Here is a 16,326-nt window from a genome sequence, read left to right as displayed (position 1 = left end):
TGATTTGGGGGAGGAGAGAGGGGTTTGTTCGAGGATGCGAAATGGGTCATCTGATGGGAGCATTAGGTCCCAGAGGGAGGTTTGTGTGTCAGGCATGAGAGCTGTGGTGGTTTGGATTGCCATTGTTGTTGCCAGGAAGAGGCAGATTATGAGCTTCTTTGGAATACCCATTTTTGCTGTGGCGTTGAAGACGAAGATAGTTGATGTGGTTTCTGTAATATATATATATATATATAGGTTGATATTGTTACTTATTCACTCAATGAAATGATCTTCTCTCTCTGCTTTGAACTGAAATTTCTCTGGATTGGTAAAGAGAAATTTTATTGTTTGAACTGAAATTTCTCTGGGTTGGTCCAGAGAAATTCTCGGGTTTAAACTAAATTTTCTCTGGATTGGTCCAGAGAAATTCTATGGTTTGAATTGAAATTTCTTTGGATTGATCTACAGAAATTCTCTGATTTGGATTAAACATATACGAGGTTTACTAATTCATTCACACAAAGGGGCACAAGTAGTGTACAATTTTGGTACTAATGTCAATATAAATCGAAAATCATTAAATTAAAGTAAAAAAAAATATCGAACACAAGTGTTTATGATTCTAAATGTGCATAATCGTTGTGTTCCTTGTTTGACCTTTTGTATTGCTTGTAGAGAGCAGAGAGCACACTGCTAAAAAAGCACAGCTCATCAACATATCCATCTACCGAGGCTGGAGAAGGCACAAAAAGTGAAGCGAGTCTCTCCAAGACACAACAGAAAGAGCCTTTGCTAATTGAAACGGTGCTTCTGGTAGTATTTGAGAAGCTCTTCTCTTTCCTTCTTAACTTGCTCGATGTAAATGAGTGAGTATTTCTGTTTATAACCCAACTATATTTATGTTTTGATTAGTTATCTATTTCAGAAATTTGGCAACCTCTTCTTTTCCAACTTTCTCTGGATTTCCAGCAAGAGCAAAGGTTGCTTGAAGAAAGGGTTGCTACATTGTTTGGAGAAAGTCCAGAATTTCTCTGGACCAATTTTCTCTGTAACGTAAATTTTATCTGGACCAATTTTCTCTAGATCAACTTGAAGGACCTTAGACATTATGAAAATATAAGATACCCTTTATGCTATAAAATCTTAATACGAGGGACCTTAAAAAAAAAACTCCCAATATTCTAATCAATTATCAAATATTTATATAATATATAATATTAATTTATAAAATATTTTTTATATATATAATACAAATTAATTTTATATAATATCTTTCATATATATAATTATTAATTTGTAATAAATTTTATATTTTAATATTTTTTAAACTTATTTTTATTTTAATATTTATTAGAGGTTAGAAAAAATATATATGTTAATTATGACAAAACGTAATAATTTTAAAAAAGAATTCTAAAATATCGCTTACACATTGTTAAATTTAAAAAGTAAACTTTATGAATATCATTTTCTTTTTTCATAATCAATCAGAAAAGAACCACCTTCACAAACACAAACCGACGATCGAAACCCTCACTCACTCTTAACAGTTTCTATCTTCTTCTTCTGATTCAGAAAGAGTGAGATCGTGGAGTGGTGGAGATGGGATCTGGATCAGGAGCTGGAAGCTTCCTCAAGGTCGTTGCTAACAACTTCGATGTTCTCGCTGGGTATCTCTCTCTATCTCTCTATCTACTTTACCCAAATTCTATTGATGCAGAGACAGTCGGACAGAAATCAATTTCAATGCCCTTCTCTCTTGTTCTTTGCTTCACAGCTATGCTCTTGTTCTCTTTTTTGTTTTCTCAAATATGAATTTTCTACACTTTACTCAAACCAACCCTAAATACGTGATTTTATTTTATTTTATTTTAAATTTTTTCCAATTTTGAGTAAAAAATAGTATGCTTTCTAGGTCTACATCCTAAAAATTTAAAAGAAAAACTGGAACAAGTTTGAAAAAAAATAAAAAAAATTGCAAGTACAAAAATTAGCTAATTTCTATATTTTTTGTGATAAAATTCGACTCATTCTCGTCTTTCCTCTATTTATTTTTGTTTTTAAAATTTCAAGCTCGTTGTACCTATATAAAGTAATTTTTTTTAACCTGTCCTAGCAAAATTTCGAAGATTAGATGAAAAAGAGCTAATAATAAGCTGGTGCCAATTATGTAGGAATGGTTGCTATTTCTTACTCTGAATTTGATTCTGTGTTTTTTTTTTTTTTTTTTCAAAATTTTTTTTTGCAGGCCCGTGGTTAGCCTTGTTTATCCTCTGTAAGTTTTTACCTTCATTTTCTTTTCCTCCTTTTTGGTGATGAATGTCTAATTTCAGCACTTTTTATTTTTGCCAAGTTCGTGGGATATTAGTTTGTTAGTAAAGTAGGATATTAGTTGGTTAGTAAAGTTAAATTACAACTAAAGGAGTTGCCGGTCGTCGCTGCTCCATGAGCTCGAACCCCGACCTTCCTCTCACCAAATCCTAAGGTGTGGGCTAAACCCAAGGTCTAATTCAGCACTTGCAAAAGACTTATACTTGGTATACAATGGATTGCGATGGAAAAAATTATAGTGTTCGTTTTGTTTGTTGGGCTTCTTAGAATGCATTGGAGTTGTGGATATACTTAAAAATCGTGTTGTCCGAGTTTTTTTTTCTTCACAGGTATGCCTCAATTAGGGCGATTGAGACCAAGTCACCCGAAGACGATAGGCAATGGCTTACTTACTGGATCCTGTATTCTATGATCACCCTCTTTGAGCTTACCTTTGCCAAACTCATTGAATGGTAATTTGTTGTTTGTTTGTGTTTTCTTTTCTGGGTTATATATATAATTTGCTGCACTAAATCTTCTTCGTTAGAGCATCTCCAACCCTTCATCAATTTTTTTTCATCTAATTTGATTCCAAAATTTAGTAAAAAGCTTGATTTGATATGAACTACTCCGACCCTTTCAGCGAATTTTTGTCAAAATCTTTTTAAAAATTCCCCTCTTCCCAAACTTCTCTTTTCATCAAATTTGATGAAAAAAAATCATTTCCAATGTTTCATCTTTTTAAATATTTGATGAAGGATTTGATAAATTCTCAATTTGACGGGGGAAAAAAAATGTTTCTCCTTTGATTTGATGACCATTTGATGAATGGATTGGAGATAGTTTCCGAGCACTTTTTTTATCATTTAAATTTGATGAAAAAAAATAGTTGAGGAAGATGCTCTTATATTAATTAATGAGTTTGCATTTTGCTAGTGACCTTTTTTGGTGATGAATTGTCTAGCAGCATCATGGAAATGCAATATTTGGTGGCTATTCACTCTCAAAGGGGGTAGGAGCAGGGTGTAAGTCCAAGTTGGACCCTTGAGAGGGGCGTGCAGTGGTTAGGTATTAGATAGAGAAAAACTGGTAGAGACCGTTCTTTACTTGGAAGGCTTCAGAATTGGTTACATAGAAAATATGGAACATAACTCTTTAAAATAGTAGAATTGAATACAATTGAAATTCATGGTCAAGATATACCAGAAGCGACCTTTTTATTTTCTAAATGGACCAATTATCCTAGAAGAATGGGACACAATTTCCTATAAGAAAAAGCTTTTCAAATGTTTTGTGACTGTAGAATTCCTAAATATTGGGAATTAGACTTCTAAAAAACAACTTCTAAGCCAATTATGCTTCATAATATAACCGCTGGGCAGTAAGAAACAATGTGTTAAATTAATTGTAGTTGTAATAAGAAGTGATGGGCGAGTGGCAATGCAGAAAGGATAGATTAGTGCATTCTTTGGAAACTAGTGATTGCACCAATTATTAATGAATAAATGATTAGATGTTATTTAAGATGATTTTATCCTATCCAATGAGTACCAACTGTTGTATCCACAAGAAGTGGAGATTTGATTCCTAGAACAAATTGAAGGCTAAAACTTGTGTTCAGGCAGGAAGAGAGAAATGTGGTGGCATGATAAATTAGAATGTGCGACTCTGACTAGGGCTCCAAATTAAAAAGAGAGAGAAGAAGATATGTGTAGTGAACCTAAGCAACATGGGACTTTGCTTCACACATGTAAAAATCTCTAACCTCTTTTGTCTTTTGTTGTGTGGCAGGATCCCTTTCTGGTCATATACAAAGCTGCTAGTAACCTGCTGGTTGGTCATACCGTACTTCAGTGGTGCTGCATATGTTTATGAGCATTATTTGAGGCCTTTCTTTCTTAACCCACAGCAGACTGTTAACGTCTGGTATGTCCCAAGGAAGAAGGACATCTTCAGTAAGCCAGATGACATTCTAACTGCTGCTGAGAAGTACATAGAAGAACATGGCCCGGAAGCATTTGAGAAGCTCGTTAGCAAGGTCTGTCTAATTGACATTCTAACTTATCCCCAACAACAATGTCTTTCAGTTGGAGTATTCATATAAAAACCAAAAAACATGAAGAAATTATTACAATTTTTTGTTGCATTTTCACTCTCTTTTCTTTTCATTTTCATGTTTTGTGGAATGAAAAAAAAGAAGAAAAGTTCAAAAAATTACTGTTTTATGTTGTTTTTATTTTGTACAATGAATTTATTATTACTATTTTATAAAATGCAAAGACAATTTTATAACTATATTCCGACAATCAAATTTTTTAAACAGATTTTTTGTAGAAAATAATTGTTAAAAACTGTTTGAAAACTACATTTCTGCACTGCTTCCTATTTTCTTTCGTTTCAAGAACAAATAGTTCTAAGAAAAATGGATTTGAAGAAGTCTAAATATGCTAGACTTTTCTGAAAAGGCCGCAAAATGAACAAAACTAAAAATGAGAATAACAGCTAAATAATGAAACAACAGCAAGTGGGCCTGAATATTTGGATTCGGAATTCTATGATTCGAGTTGGCATTTTAAATTTTTGTCATCTGCTTTGGTAATGATGGAAATTGAGGAAAAGTGATGAGCAAGACAATAAGGTTGCATTTGTTTTCATAACATGATATGATACGTTTTCTATTGGAAAATTTACCCTTCTACATACCCAGGGGAGCTATTATGATCTAGAAATTGCTGGACTGAAAGAGAAATGAGCTTGTATTAGCTTCACTGGTTAAGATATTGTACTCTTGATAATCTATAGCATGCATTTGAATGTATTGGTGTCGCTGGGTATAAGTTCATGCTTTCTCTTCTGACCTGGTTCATTTTTTTTCCCCCCTTCTCCGGCTGTGCAGGATAGGGAAACCAAGTTCAGGAGTAGCAATTACACGTATTTTGATGAGGACCACAGCTATTGAGCTTTGTTTGGCTGAGGGAAACACCTTTTTTCTGCTGCTGTTAGGAGTATCTTTCGGGTGGAGACCTTGTTTTGCTGTATGTTGTCTACTTGGTCTTTTAGTTTTGCAAATTTCTGTGTCCTTTGTGATTCCATGTAATTATTGTTGCTTGTTGGTTCTGCCCAGTACATAGCACTTTGTTGAAAGGGTTTAAAGGTGTTGATTATCTATCTTTTTCTTGTCTTTGCATCCTAACTAGGAGAACCATTAGATTCAGATTGTATTATGGTTTCAATCATCTATTTTTAGGTACTTAGTTTCAATCATCTTTGGGAAATGTCTTGGCTCAAGATTTCCTATTAAATTAGATTGAGGTCTGTTTGGAAACCGACTATTTTAGTAATTTTTTGATTTTTTTTTATAAAAGTATGAGAAAAAAAAATTTTAATTGGTTTGGGATAAATTTTTTAACTTTTTACGAAAAGACTGAAATAAAATAAATAATATCCAGTGGGTAAAATGACCGAAATGGCCTTATAGCGTGCGTAGTACCTGTGATGCGTCAGACTTGATGGCTTCTGCAAGAGTCACAAATATATAAAAATATATAGCACAACGGTCAAATTGTGTGATGTAATAAAAATGTATTTAAATATATGAAAGTATATTTGTGTACTCTGAATAATATTTAAAAATATATTTAAATAATATAAAAATATATTTGTGTACTACAAAAATATATTTAAATATGTTTAAGTAATATAAAAATTTATTTAAATATATTTGTGTGATGTAATATTATGTACATAATATTTACATAATATACTTTAAAATTTCATAAATATGAGATATGGATTGTACTTTGTGTGATGTAATAATATTTTTTTATGAAACATTACATTTTACGTTAAAAATCAATTTAAAAAAAAAAATCAAAAAATCCAACAAAGGCTATAGAGAAGTCCTGTAATTCTCTAAAGATCTACTTTTTGTAGAGCTTTTCAAAAAAAATTACAGCAAAGGCAGCCAGACATACTAATTTTTTTTACTTGTTAATATAGTCCAAAAATGAGGAATAGTAAAATAGTATATTCTCAAACGACTAGTCATATGGATTGTAATTTATGTGATGTAATTGTGAACAGTACAAAAATATAGATAAAATAGGAAAATAATTTTTACAAGTCTCTATTCCAAAGTCATAAACAAATCATAGCCTAACTCTATACAAAACTTGAGTACGTAAATGTTTTTATTTGGGAAATTTTTTGTTTTCGGGAATTCATAACCAACCTGAAATTTATGAGTTGACGAAACCCTTTACATAATTGGTAAGCAACCTGAAATCATAACCAAGTCTCTATTCCATAGTTGTACAAAAACAATGACATACATGCTCGTACATAATTGGTAAGCAATATACACAAATAGTCCTCTCTAATTAATTTGAACACAACACAGTGATGACATGCATTACAAAACATGTCTACCTAACGAGCATTTCGCCAAATTGCAACTACCTCCGCCCTGATACACGCCCGCAACTGCGTCATCTCAACGTCATCGTCTCCAGGCATCATTGCATCGTCAAGGGCAACCAAATCGTCTCGGTCAAGCATGTCCGCGTATCTGTACTCGACCGCACTGCTGACAGCAACAACGTCATCGTCTCAACGTCATCGTCTCCAGGCATCATTGCATCGTCAAGGGCAACCAAATCGTCTCGGTCAAGCATGTCCGCGTATCTGTACTCGACCGCACTGCTGACAGCAACAACGTCATCGTCTCAACGTCATCGTCTCCAGGCATCATTGCATCGTCAAGGGCAACCAAATCGTCTCGGTCAAGCATGTCCGCGTATCTGTACTCGACCGCACTGCTGACAGCAACAACAATCTTGTCGTCCACACTATTTCTGCGTATGAAATTATGTAAAGCCATGGACGCTGCAATCAATGGCACCTGCACTTTACGAAAATCAAATAGAGGCATGTCTTTAAGAAATCTCCACCGTGACTTCCAAGCGCCGAAGGTACGCTCAATCACACTCCGCAAAGATGAGTGCGCGCGGTTGAACAACTCATCACGGTTCCGTTGTGCCCTTGAAATTCCAGTTGGTGGTACCTGTTGCCTTTGTATGGTGTCAGAAAGCCCTTCTAGTTGTTGTATCCACTATCCACAAGGCAATAGCGACATGTGAAAGTGCACATGTAAATTACGTAATACTCATGACCTATGTTCACTTCGCATACAATATAAATTATAACTTATCCATAGTTGCATACATTTATTTCACAACAATTGTATCTCCATAATTGAATTATGTATTGACAAGGAGTGGCGGAGCCAGGAAACTAACTTAGAAAGGGCATTTCTTGATTACAACTTTTTTTTTTTCTTTCCATAACCAACAATAAGAAGCTAACAATAATTTTTTAAATAATATATCCAAAAAGTACCCTAAATTATTATAAAAGTATTTCACATAATATTTTATAATTAATTCCGAGTAAAATCGAACACAAAATATTACGTGTAACTAGTTTATCATGGACAATGTAAAAACAGTCATATATTGTAGTCTTAAAATAAATTATATAATGGTAAGATAAATCAAATTTAAAGTTATTTATAATGGTAAGATAAATCAAATTATATAATGTAAAAACAGTGATATATTTAAGTCTGATACATTTTTACATATATATTAGTGAGATTAATTATATTGGCATATCAATAATGATGGATATTACCTTCATATTGAGATTGTTTCATAAAATTTTCATACATAAAAATATAATTTGTTGTAGTCACTTCATTTTCAAAACAAAATCACTATTACTTTCTGTAACTTAAAAATTCCCTTGACATTTTATTCTAAATATTAGTATTTTTAAAAAATTTATTTATATACATATGTTAAAAATATATATAAATAAAAAATTGTATTGTGGATTCGGGTGTACGTACTGTCAGTTGCAGTTGGAAAATTGTACTATGGATCCTCCATTACATTGCTTAAAACCCGGCTGTCGTGCATGCTGCCTTCCCACCCGCACAAGACAAACACAAAGCACATATTGAAATCACAGACCGCCAAAATATTCTAGGTGTGACACGCATTTCGGTTGAAGTATGTGGCTGCTTCTGACTCCTTTATGCATGTCGGCACATGTGTCCCATCCAATGCGCCTAAGCAATCCTATATATTAATAAAACAAATGCAATGATAAGATTACCGATCATGTTCATACCGAGCATTTTTCAAAACATTACAAAATATTTTTCCACATTTTGAACGGCATATATTGTGGTTGAGACTGCAGATGGGGATGCCTGTGCGTCTGGAAATTAGCAGGGGGCCTGCAGTGAACGATAGTGAGTTTTTTCATTGCTTTCAAAACGTTATCAAAATGGCATGAAATAGTTTCCCGGAATATTGGAATCGTTCTTGTAACTCTCGGTTTGGCAAGTTTTTAAGCACGTGAATGAATATTGCAACACTCTCCTCGACGTGCAAGCCGTGCGAACGCTCGGGTACACGCAACTGGAAGTCGTTTACCAATGTTGTACATAACCAAATGAACACATGTTTGGGCATGCACAATTCGTACCGGAAGCGGCCACTGTGACCATTGTATAATTCCGTAATCCATGCCCTCCCAGAAAATATGGAAGTGCGGCATGGGACTTTAAGGACGTACGTCTTGTAGTAGTCAGTGGCAATTCTGTAGGCTTTAACACATGCACAATTCATTTCATGCTGCCATTGTATTGCGAGAGCTGCGACATCGTCTAACATTTGATTCATCTATGCAGTGTCGTCAATGTCGTTGTTCATACCTACAACGATAACCACAAAACATTATCAACTAGTAGTGATGGCAGTAGTAAGCACATGTTGGGAGCATGAAATTTCATATGAAAAATGTGAATGTAAAGCAAATTTTGTAAATAATGAACTTTTATGTTGAAACCCCTACCAATCAATCACAAACAGTTACAAACATGTCTTAAACCAACATGCATTTTTCATAATTTTAATCATTTCATAATTTCATTACTTTGAATAAATAATTAATTTCATAAGTGCAACACACAAAAACCACCTTGTACATATTTTAATGGAATACCACATTGTACATAATTTTACATGAACAACCTGCGCAAACACATTGGAAATCCGAAAAATGGCGTAAAAAATGGATTACCACATTTACTCCAACCCTGCAGCATTTATAGCATAACAAAACAAAATGTAAAGACAAACATATCACAAGTCAAGTTAAGGACAATGGGTCCACAGCCATGACCCCTGCCCAATCCATTGTCAAACCACAATTCAACTGAAATTAAACACAAGAAAAAAAAAAAAAAAGTTCACAATTCAACTGAAATTAAACAAATTTCAGAGTTGTTTCCCATGCGGATTTAAAACGGAATTCCTTCATTGCGCAGCAGACTCGCAAGAGTGATACCCCCATTCCTTTCTTTGTCTTGTTTCTTCGCTTGTAGCCACCCAATTATGCCTTGGTCCGCGGGAATACTCATAACCATTTCCCGATTGTTCGGAACCTCCATGAGAACGACTTCAAAATGGAGAAGTGGATCGACAAGGTCTAGTTCCTGTATTTCATACAGCCGTCCAACAGCCTGGCCCATAGTGTAATTGTGCGCCCCAACAACGTGGTTGACAATTAGTTTCTTGATCTGAGTCTTCACAGAATTTACCAAGTTGTCTGTGCTGCTTGCCAACGCTGCATCCTCGATAATGCGCTTGTTTTGCAATGTGTTGGCCAAGGAATGCTTCCTCTTGCTTCTACTACCCGTGACATTGATGTTGGCGGAGTTCATCATGTCAGCCATTTCCGATGAGCCTAATTCATTGCTATCACTGGAAATTTCTAAACTGCCAGACTCTCTGTCCAACTCCATTGGGTTATGAGTCTCGTCGGGTGTCCATGCATTTTTCCCCGTAGTCGCAGCGCCAATGAAGACGCGCTCCATCAAATCCGGATGGTCCAAGGTTTTGGCTCTGAACTTACAACATACATTGTCAATCTGTAAATCAACACAATGTAAATAGCATTATTGTATTGACATGGAATAAATTCAATTCCAGTTGGTGCAGAAATAGCAAAATTAAAATCTGAATAAAGGATGAAATGCTAAAATATTGAACGAGGTAAAGTATGCTACACTGAACAAATCAATGCAACTGTGTTGGTAAGACAAACAAGTTCCTGCTTTCAGTTTTGCATGTGGTACATTGAACAAATCAGTTATGCTACACTGAACAAATCAGTTATGTTACACTGAACAAATCAGTTTTGCATCTGGTAAGACAAACAATTGTGTTGGTAAGACAAACTGAGTTGGTTATTGTTTGGATTGGTCAGTTGGAATCTAGCAATCAGTTGGATTGGTCAGTTGAAATCTAGCAATCAACTGTGTTGGTAAGACATACAAATCATAATGCAACAAACTTTATTAGAGCTATGGAATTGATCCATGCTAATTTTAGTTATAGTGTTAGAAGCATAGAACAATTTCACACGTTAGGTTGATTTTGTACTACTTCTGTTCAATCTAGCAATCACTGCATTTGGCCCTAAGCTCAAATTATCACCATTTTTTTCTTTTTTATAAGCAACATTGTCATATGAGCCAGCCAATAACTCATATGTTCCAGAGCTTGCTGGTCTAACAGCATGCATTATACTATAACTAAGATAATACTATACAGGATGGGATCTTTTGTTTGTCTCATCTCAACCACTGATTTTGATCTCAGATTTCTACAAACTATGATCAACAAAAACATGTTAAATAGGTATTTTAGGAGCACTCACTGCATTCCAATTTCCACCTACCAAGCCACTATGCTGCCACTGGATGATCCCTTTGTACTCAAACTTGGGGTTCCTTAATTTCTTTTTATCTTTCCTTTAATTTTCAAAAAAAAAAAAAAAAAAGTTTAGACCGCAATCCTATTTTTTAAAAGGTTTTTTTCCGTTAAGGTACCCATACCATTACCTGTATCCTTGCTACATAGGTTACTCCCAATCATTTGAAATAGTTAAATTGATCTTTATCCAATATAAGCCTTACTGTTTTGGTGTCCTGCTCACTTACGATTAAGAGGATAGCATCATATATTAAGCTTTGTGTTAGTGCTTCTACTCAACCTACCCTCATTCCCCAATTCAGGCCAAGCTCTCACGTCATCACCAGACCTCACTCTCATAAATCAAGGAACATTGCCACATGAGCAGCTCAACTATGCAATGCCATGTCTGGTGTTACCATAACACAGTCAACACCAGTTGCATTGGTGTTTACTTGACCATAATTTCTCAACCAAATCTGTAAGATAGCCACATATGGGTTGTGTAATGAAGATGTTAGATGTATTTCACAATGAAGTTAATTGTTAACATGCATTTGACAACTTTTGAAGAAAGTATAATAGCTACAAACAGAAATATAATATTTGTTAGCTCAAAAAAAGTATAACAGCAAAGCATTTAGGTAAAAATACATTTTCATCTCAAATATACTCGAAAAAGATACTCTACACGCAGATTAGTTTTCACATATAATATATATTTTTTTTCATATCCTATTTTAATGAAGAAATTAAAAACCAACTAAACTCACCTCAATTACAGTTTATGTTAGGTTCTGGAGAGATACACCTAATTGGAGAAAAATAGTTAAAAAAAAAAAAAATCATATGTAATGCACTATTGGTATGTACTCTTTCTGAAATATAGAGAAAAAACACATTTCAGTAACTGTGTTTCCCCTAATGTGTATAAGCTAACTCTAAAATCGACCTGCATATCACCCATCTTTGAACCATGCAGTACAGGTACTGTGTTTCCTCTAATGTTTCCCCTAAACAAAAATGTAAACATGTTATTGGTGAAGTCCAACAACTAGTGATGATATTGCAAAGGAGTTCGGAAGACGAGCAAGAACACCTTAGAATAAATCCATGTTCATTTTCCTTCTTGGATTATCATCACTTTCACTTTTCATATGTTAAATTTCTTTTTCTTTGTTTTTCTTTTTTTCTTTTATATTTTTGCGTGACAAGTGTGATATGTTAATAGCACTAATCTAATGCCCATGTTCTGCCCATAACTAAAAATGTTAATTTCCTTCTTTATAATATCGACACATATGGTGCCTACAAATGGCAACCATGCAAAAGCATGGCCAACTTTTCACAGTAAAATTAATTTCAATTACATCCTTAATTTGGACCCAAAACCTTGTACATACTTTCAAACACTATTGGCCACTTTTATCCACCCATAACCTTCATTGTACATTTTTTAGAGGAGGACTAATTAGAAAAGGTTTATGAATTTGGGTACCCAATTGTTGACACAAGTTGCTATATTGTATGGGGATTCAAAGAAGTTAAGAAAGAAGCACATGAATTTTACACAAGTGTTTTGATAAATAAATGTTGTTCACCTTTTTTCACCATCCCAAAAATATTTCGTAATCGTGACCACACCATCCCAAATTCTTTAAAGTCATAAACATACGACGTTTTAAACTACATAGGAAAGCATGGTATACATACAAAAATTGAGATATTAGTTCTGTAATAACGAACAGGGGAAACAAAATGTAAAGCGTTACCTTCTCCATTTTAGCCCACCAATCAGCCAACACAGTGAACAACCCAGTAACTTGGTCAAAGCCAATTCCAATTGGGCCTTTCCGGTAATCCATTAGCTTACACCACGCCTGCCACTCGCTCTTCAATAAATTGTACTTGTTTTTAAGTTGTTTCAGTGAATGCAGCCTCCTAGTTGCTGCCTCAAATGTCTTAGACAACGAACGGTACCCGTTCAGAGTGATTGACATGTGTGGCCTGTTTCCTGCTTCAATTTCCTTCACGACTAGTTCTAAGAAAATCCGTGTCGACTCCCCATCCCAAGTTGCTTTATGATAGGGTTGTTGTCGTTTCCCTTTGCCGGAAGGGGTACGAGGCGCAGATCGATGTGACGCCATGCGACTATAATAACAACGTGTACCGGGAACCAACGTAAAAATATTTATACACTCACAATACAAGTATTAGCAATATCATGAACACCTTTTATGTCAGAAATGTGGTATTTGAAACAAAACATAGCGCAATAGATTCATTTAACGACATTAGTATTTGAAACCAAAACTAACGGTTGCGGAAATATATAACAAATACATGTTTACGAACAAAACATAATTTAATAATTTTTTTAGGGCGACAAAAAATAATGCCTTTAATAACAATAGGGTAAGGTCGCAACACGGTTACATATATCACATCCGAGACAGTAAAATAATGACGACGATGCACAACACACATGTCACTACTGTAAGCACACGCAGAGTTTGTTCAATGTCACTGAAACGACCCTCAAAACGAGCGACATTCTCTGTGTCATTTTCAGTAGCCCTTTGGCGCCCATATTCGTTACACCACCCAATCCAACTGACACATGGCTGAGGTTAAAAAATATATTAGTGACAGTTTCACAAGGAAATGTAAAAGTGTACGTACTTGTACTCACCACTCCACGAGGGCATTGGTAGTACGCACGACCAAGGTTTCTTGCAGAACGGGAAATCTTTACAACACAGTGCCTGTAGCCACACACACACGTACGAGCTGGTTGTGTTGATGTGGTAGTTGACATAAATGAGGCCATGGTTTCTTTCGTGACTTGTTTCAGGACATGACAAGCACAACAAGAATAGGTGAATGGGTGTGACACTTTTGTTATGGACATAATTTTGTTATACGAAAATGGGTAAGAAAATAAAACAACCCCTCCTCCACAGAACATTTAAATCCCAGAATACCACATTTTAGAAAAATTAGAAAAAGATAATGTCAAAGAAAAATACACACCAACTAAAAAAGGGGGTTTCTACATTTCAGTTTATATCTCTAATAGAAAAGGTAAGCCATGAAACATTAGCAGAAGACCAAACACTTACCAAAGACCAAATAAAAAAATAAAATAATAAAAGAATAGCTTTGTTCAATCATGAAAATAAACTATGGCACAAATATTGGACATAAAGTTTAGAAGTATATTTGTTTAAGAAAATGCTCCATAATATATATATATATATATTGGATAAAGGGCTGACCAAATCATATTCTAAGCAGCAGCTCACTGTTAGCAAAATAAGGATTTGGAGATGCTCTAGTACACGACCCTGTAGTTTAATTGTAAAAGTGAAACTCATTTTCCTTCTCCTTTTTTTTTTTTTTTTTTTTTCCCTCTTTCCTTACTGCACAATTTCAGAATCCCTATTCCTACACCCTTAATTTGCCAAGTTTTATGGCGAGCCTAAGCACAAGATATAAAGGTTTCCTTGTGCTGCTACATGTGGTCTGCTTTTTTTTTTTTTTTTTTTTTTGTATGTCAAGGATCTGTATTGAAACATATGTGTGGATCAACCATTCATGAATTCTATAAATCAATAACTTCATTTCTGGTGCAAATTGTGCTCTTCTATTTAGGGGACTTTTTTTTTAATTACCCAAACAAAAAGTAGTTTATTTTTACAAGACAAATTGAAATTGGTAAGTGGTGAGACACACACACAGGGAGGAAGAGAGAGTTCATACATATACAAAAAACAGAGCATACAGGTCATGGTTATCAGATCCACAACCCCCCACCACCAAACAAACCGCTTATTTGTAAACTGCTCTCGGTAGTTGAAAGGAAGACCTAAAACCCCGAACATGGCAGTATGTAGGGGACTTTTTGAAAATATTACCCAAGTCTAAATTTTGAAGACAAATTCAAATAGAAAAGTGGTCAGACAAAGCGCGACACACACACACACACACACACACAACACGAGAGAGAGTTCATACATATATCACAAACAGAACATACGACTCATGGTTACATAGTGAAATAGAAAGAAGAGAGGCTGAAGAGAGAGAGAGAGAGAGAGAGAGAGAGAGCGCGCAGAAGAGCATACCTGCGGTTGGGGAGATCGTCGGAGGATGGACTGTTTTTCCGTTGGTCTTTGCGGACTGTCATCGTTGATTCGTTTTTCTTTCTCTTCAGATCAGAGCTTCTACTATGTTCTGGCATTAAACGAGGGACCTTTTTCATCTTCATGTAGCTGAATAGCTCACCATGTGTGATAATAGCTCTAAAAATATTCCCATCAGTGTTTGACATAAAGCGGGGGTGAAAACGAAATAAAGAAAATCAAAGAGGGGCAAAACGGTCTTTTTGCACTGCATCTGCCACACATCACGTGAAGATACTGTACATAGATTTGTAGGGTGAAATTTATAGGCTTATTGGCTTTTTTAGTAACTTTTTGACTTTTTGGCTAAAATGTTCGCTTCTCAAATGTGGCCTGAATAAATTTATGGAATCTAGTAACCTATTAGCAAATGAAGGAAATATTTTGCGGATACATTGATCAACAACATATAGATAAGATAAGCGTTGTTAAGATAAGAATGCTAAGGTGGATGTGTGACAAAATTAGAAATGATAAGAGTTAGGAATTAATATATTCGAGAGTGGGTAAGAGTAGTACTGATAGAAGATAAGTTGAGAGAGAATAGATTGAGATGGTTTGGTCATATACAACAGAGACCAACAGAGGCAGTAGTGAAGAGATGTGATACAGTGACGGTAAATGGAACTGTAACGCCCCAAAATAAATGTAATATACCATCCAAAACGATAAGTAAATAGCATTATGAATCAGAATATAATATTCTTCTATTACATGAGATTCGATTGTACAAAAGGGTGACACATGCGATATACATTTATAAATAGAACACCCTGAATCTACAACATGTGTTACCAAACAGTAAAGATGTGATAAAAGCTAAATAGGTAATCATATGTCCTAAGGGCTTACATCTTTCCTAGTCAAGGCTTGGTTACATTAAAAGTGAGTTGTAAGTTCAATACAAATAAAGCCCTAGACTTGTATAAACGTTAAATATAAAATAACAAAAACTGAGTCTTTAGCTCCAAAATCCTCTCAAGCTAAGTCCTTGGTAGAGGCATATCACCAGCACCTGAAAATAT

The 16,326-nt window shown here is 34.8% G+C and overlaps 1 protein-coding gene across 1 annotated transcript; it reads left to right on the top strand.

Annotated features, from left to right (window-relative positions):
- The first annotated feature begins 1,363 nt into the window (after positions 1–1,363).
- On the top strand, positions 1,364–5,460 carry LOC114271141 (HVA22-like protein a). The gene is made up of 5 exons (XM_028212751.2): positions 1,364–1,652; positions 2,231–2,257; positions 2,643–2,765; positions 4,084–4,330; positions 5,189–5,460. Exons 1-5 carry the CDS (start codon positions 1,585–1,587, stop codon positions 5,249–5,251), a joined length of 528 nt encoding a protein of 175 aa, XP_028068552.1. The 5' UTR covers positions 1,364–1,584; the 3' UTR covers positions 5,252–5,460.
- Positions 5,461–16,326: the final 10,866 nt, after the last annotated feature.

Source organism: Camellia sinensis, chromosome 4 (assembly GCF_055761805.1).
Source record: "Camellia sinensis isolate YWXY chromosome 4, ASM5576180v1, whole genome shotgun sequence".
Taxonomy (NCBI): Eukaryota; Viridiplantae; Streptophyta; class Magnoliopsida; order Ericales; family Theaceae; genus Camellia; species Camellia sinensis.
This window is presented reverse-complemented; position numbering and strand designations above follow the sequence as displayed.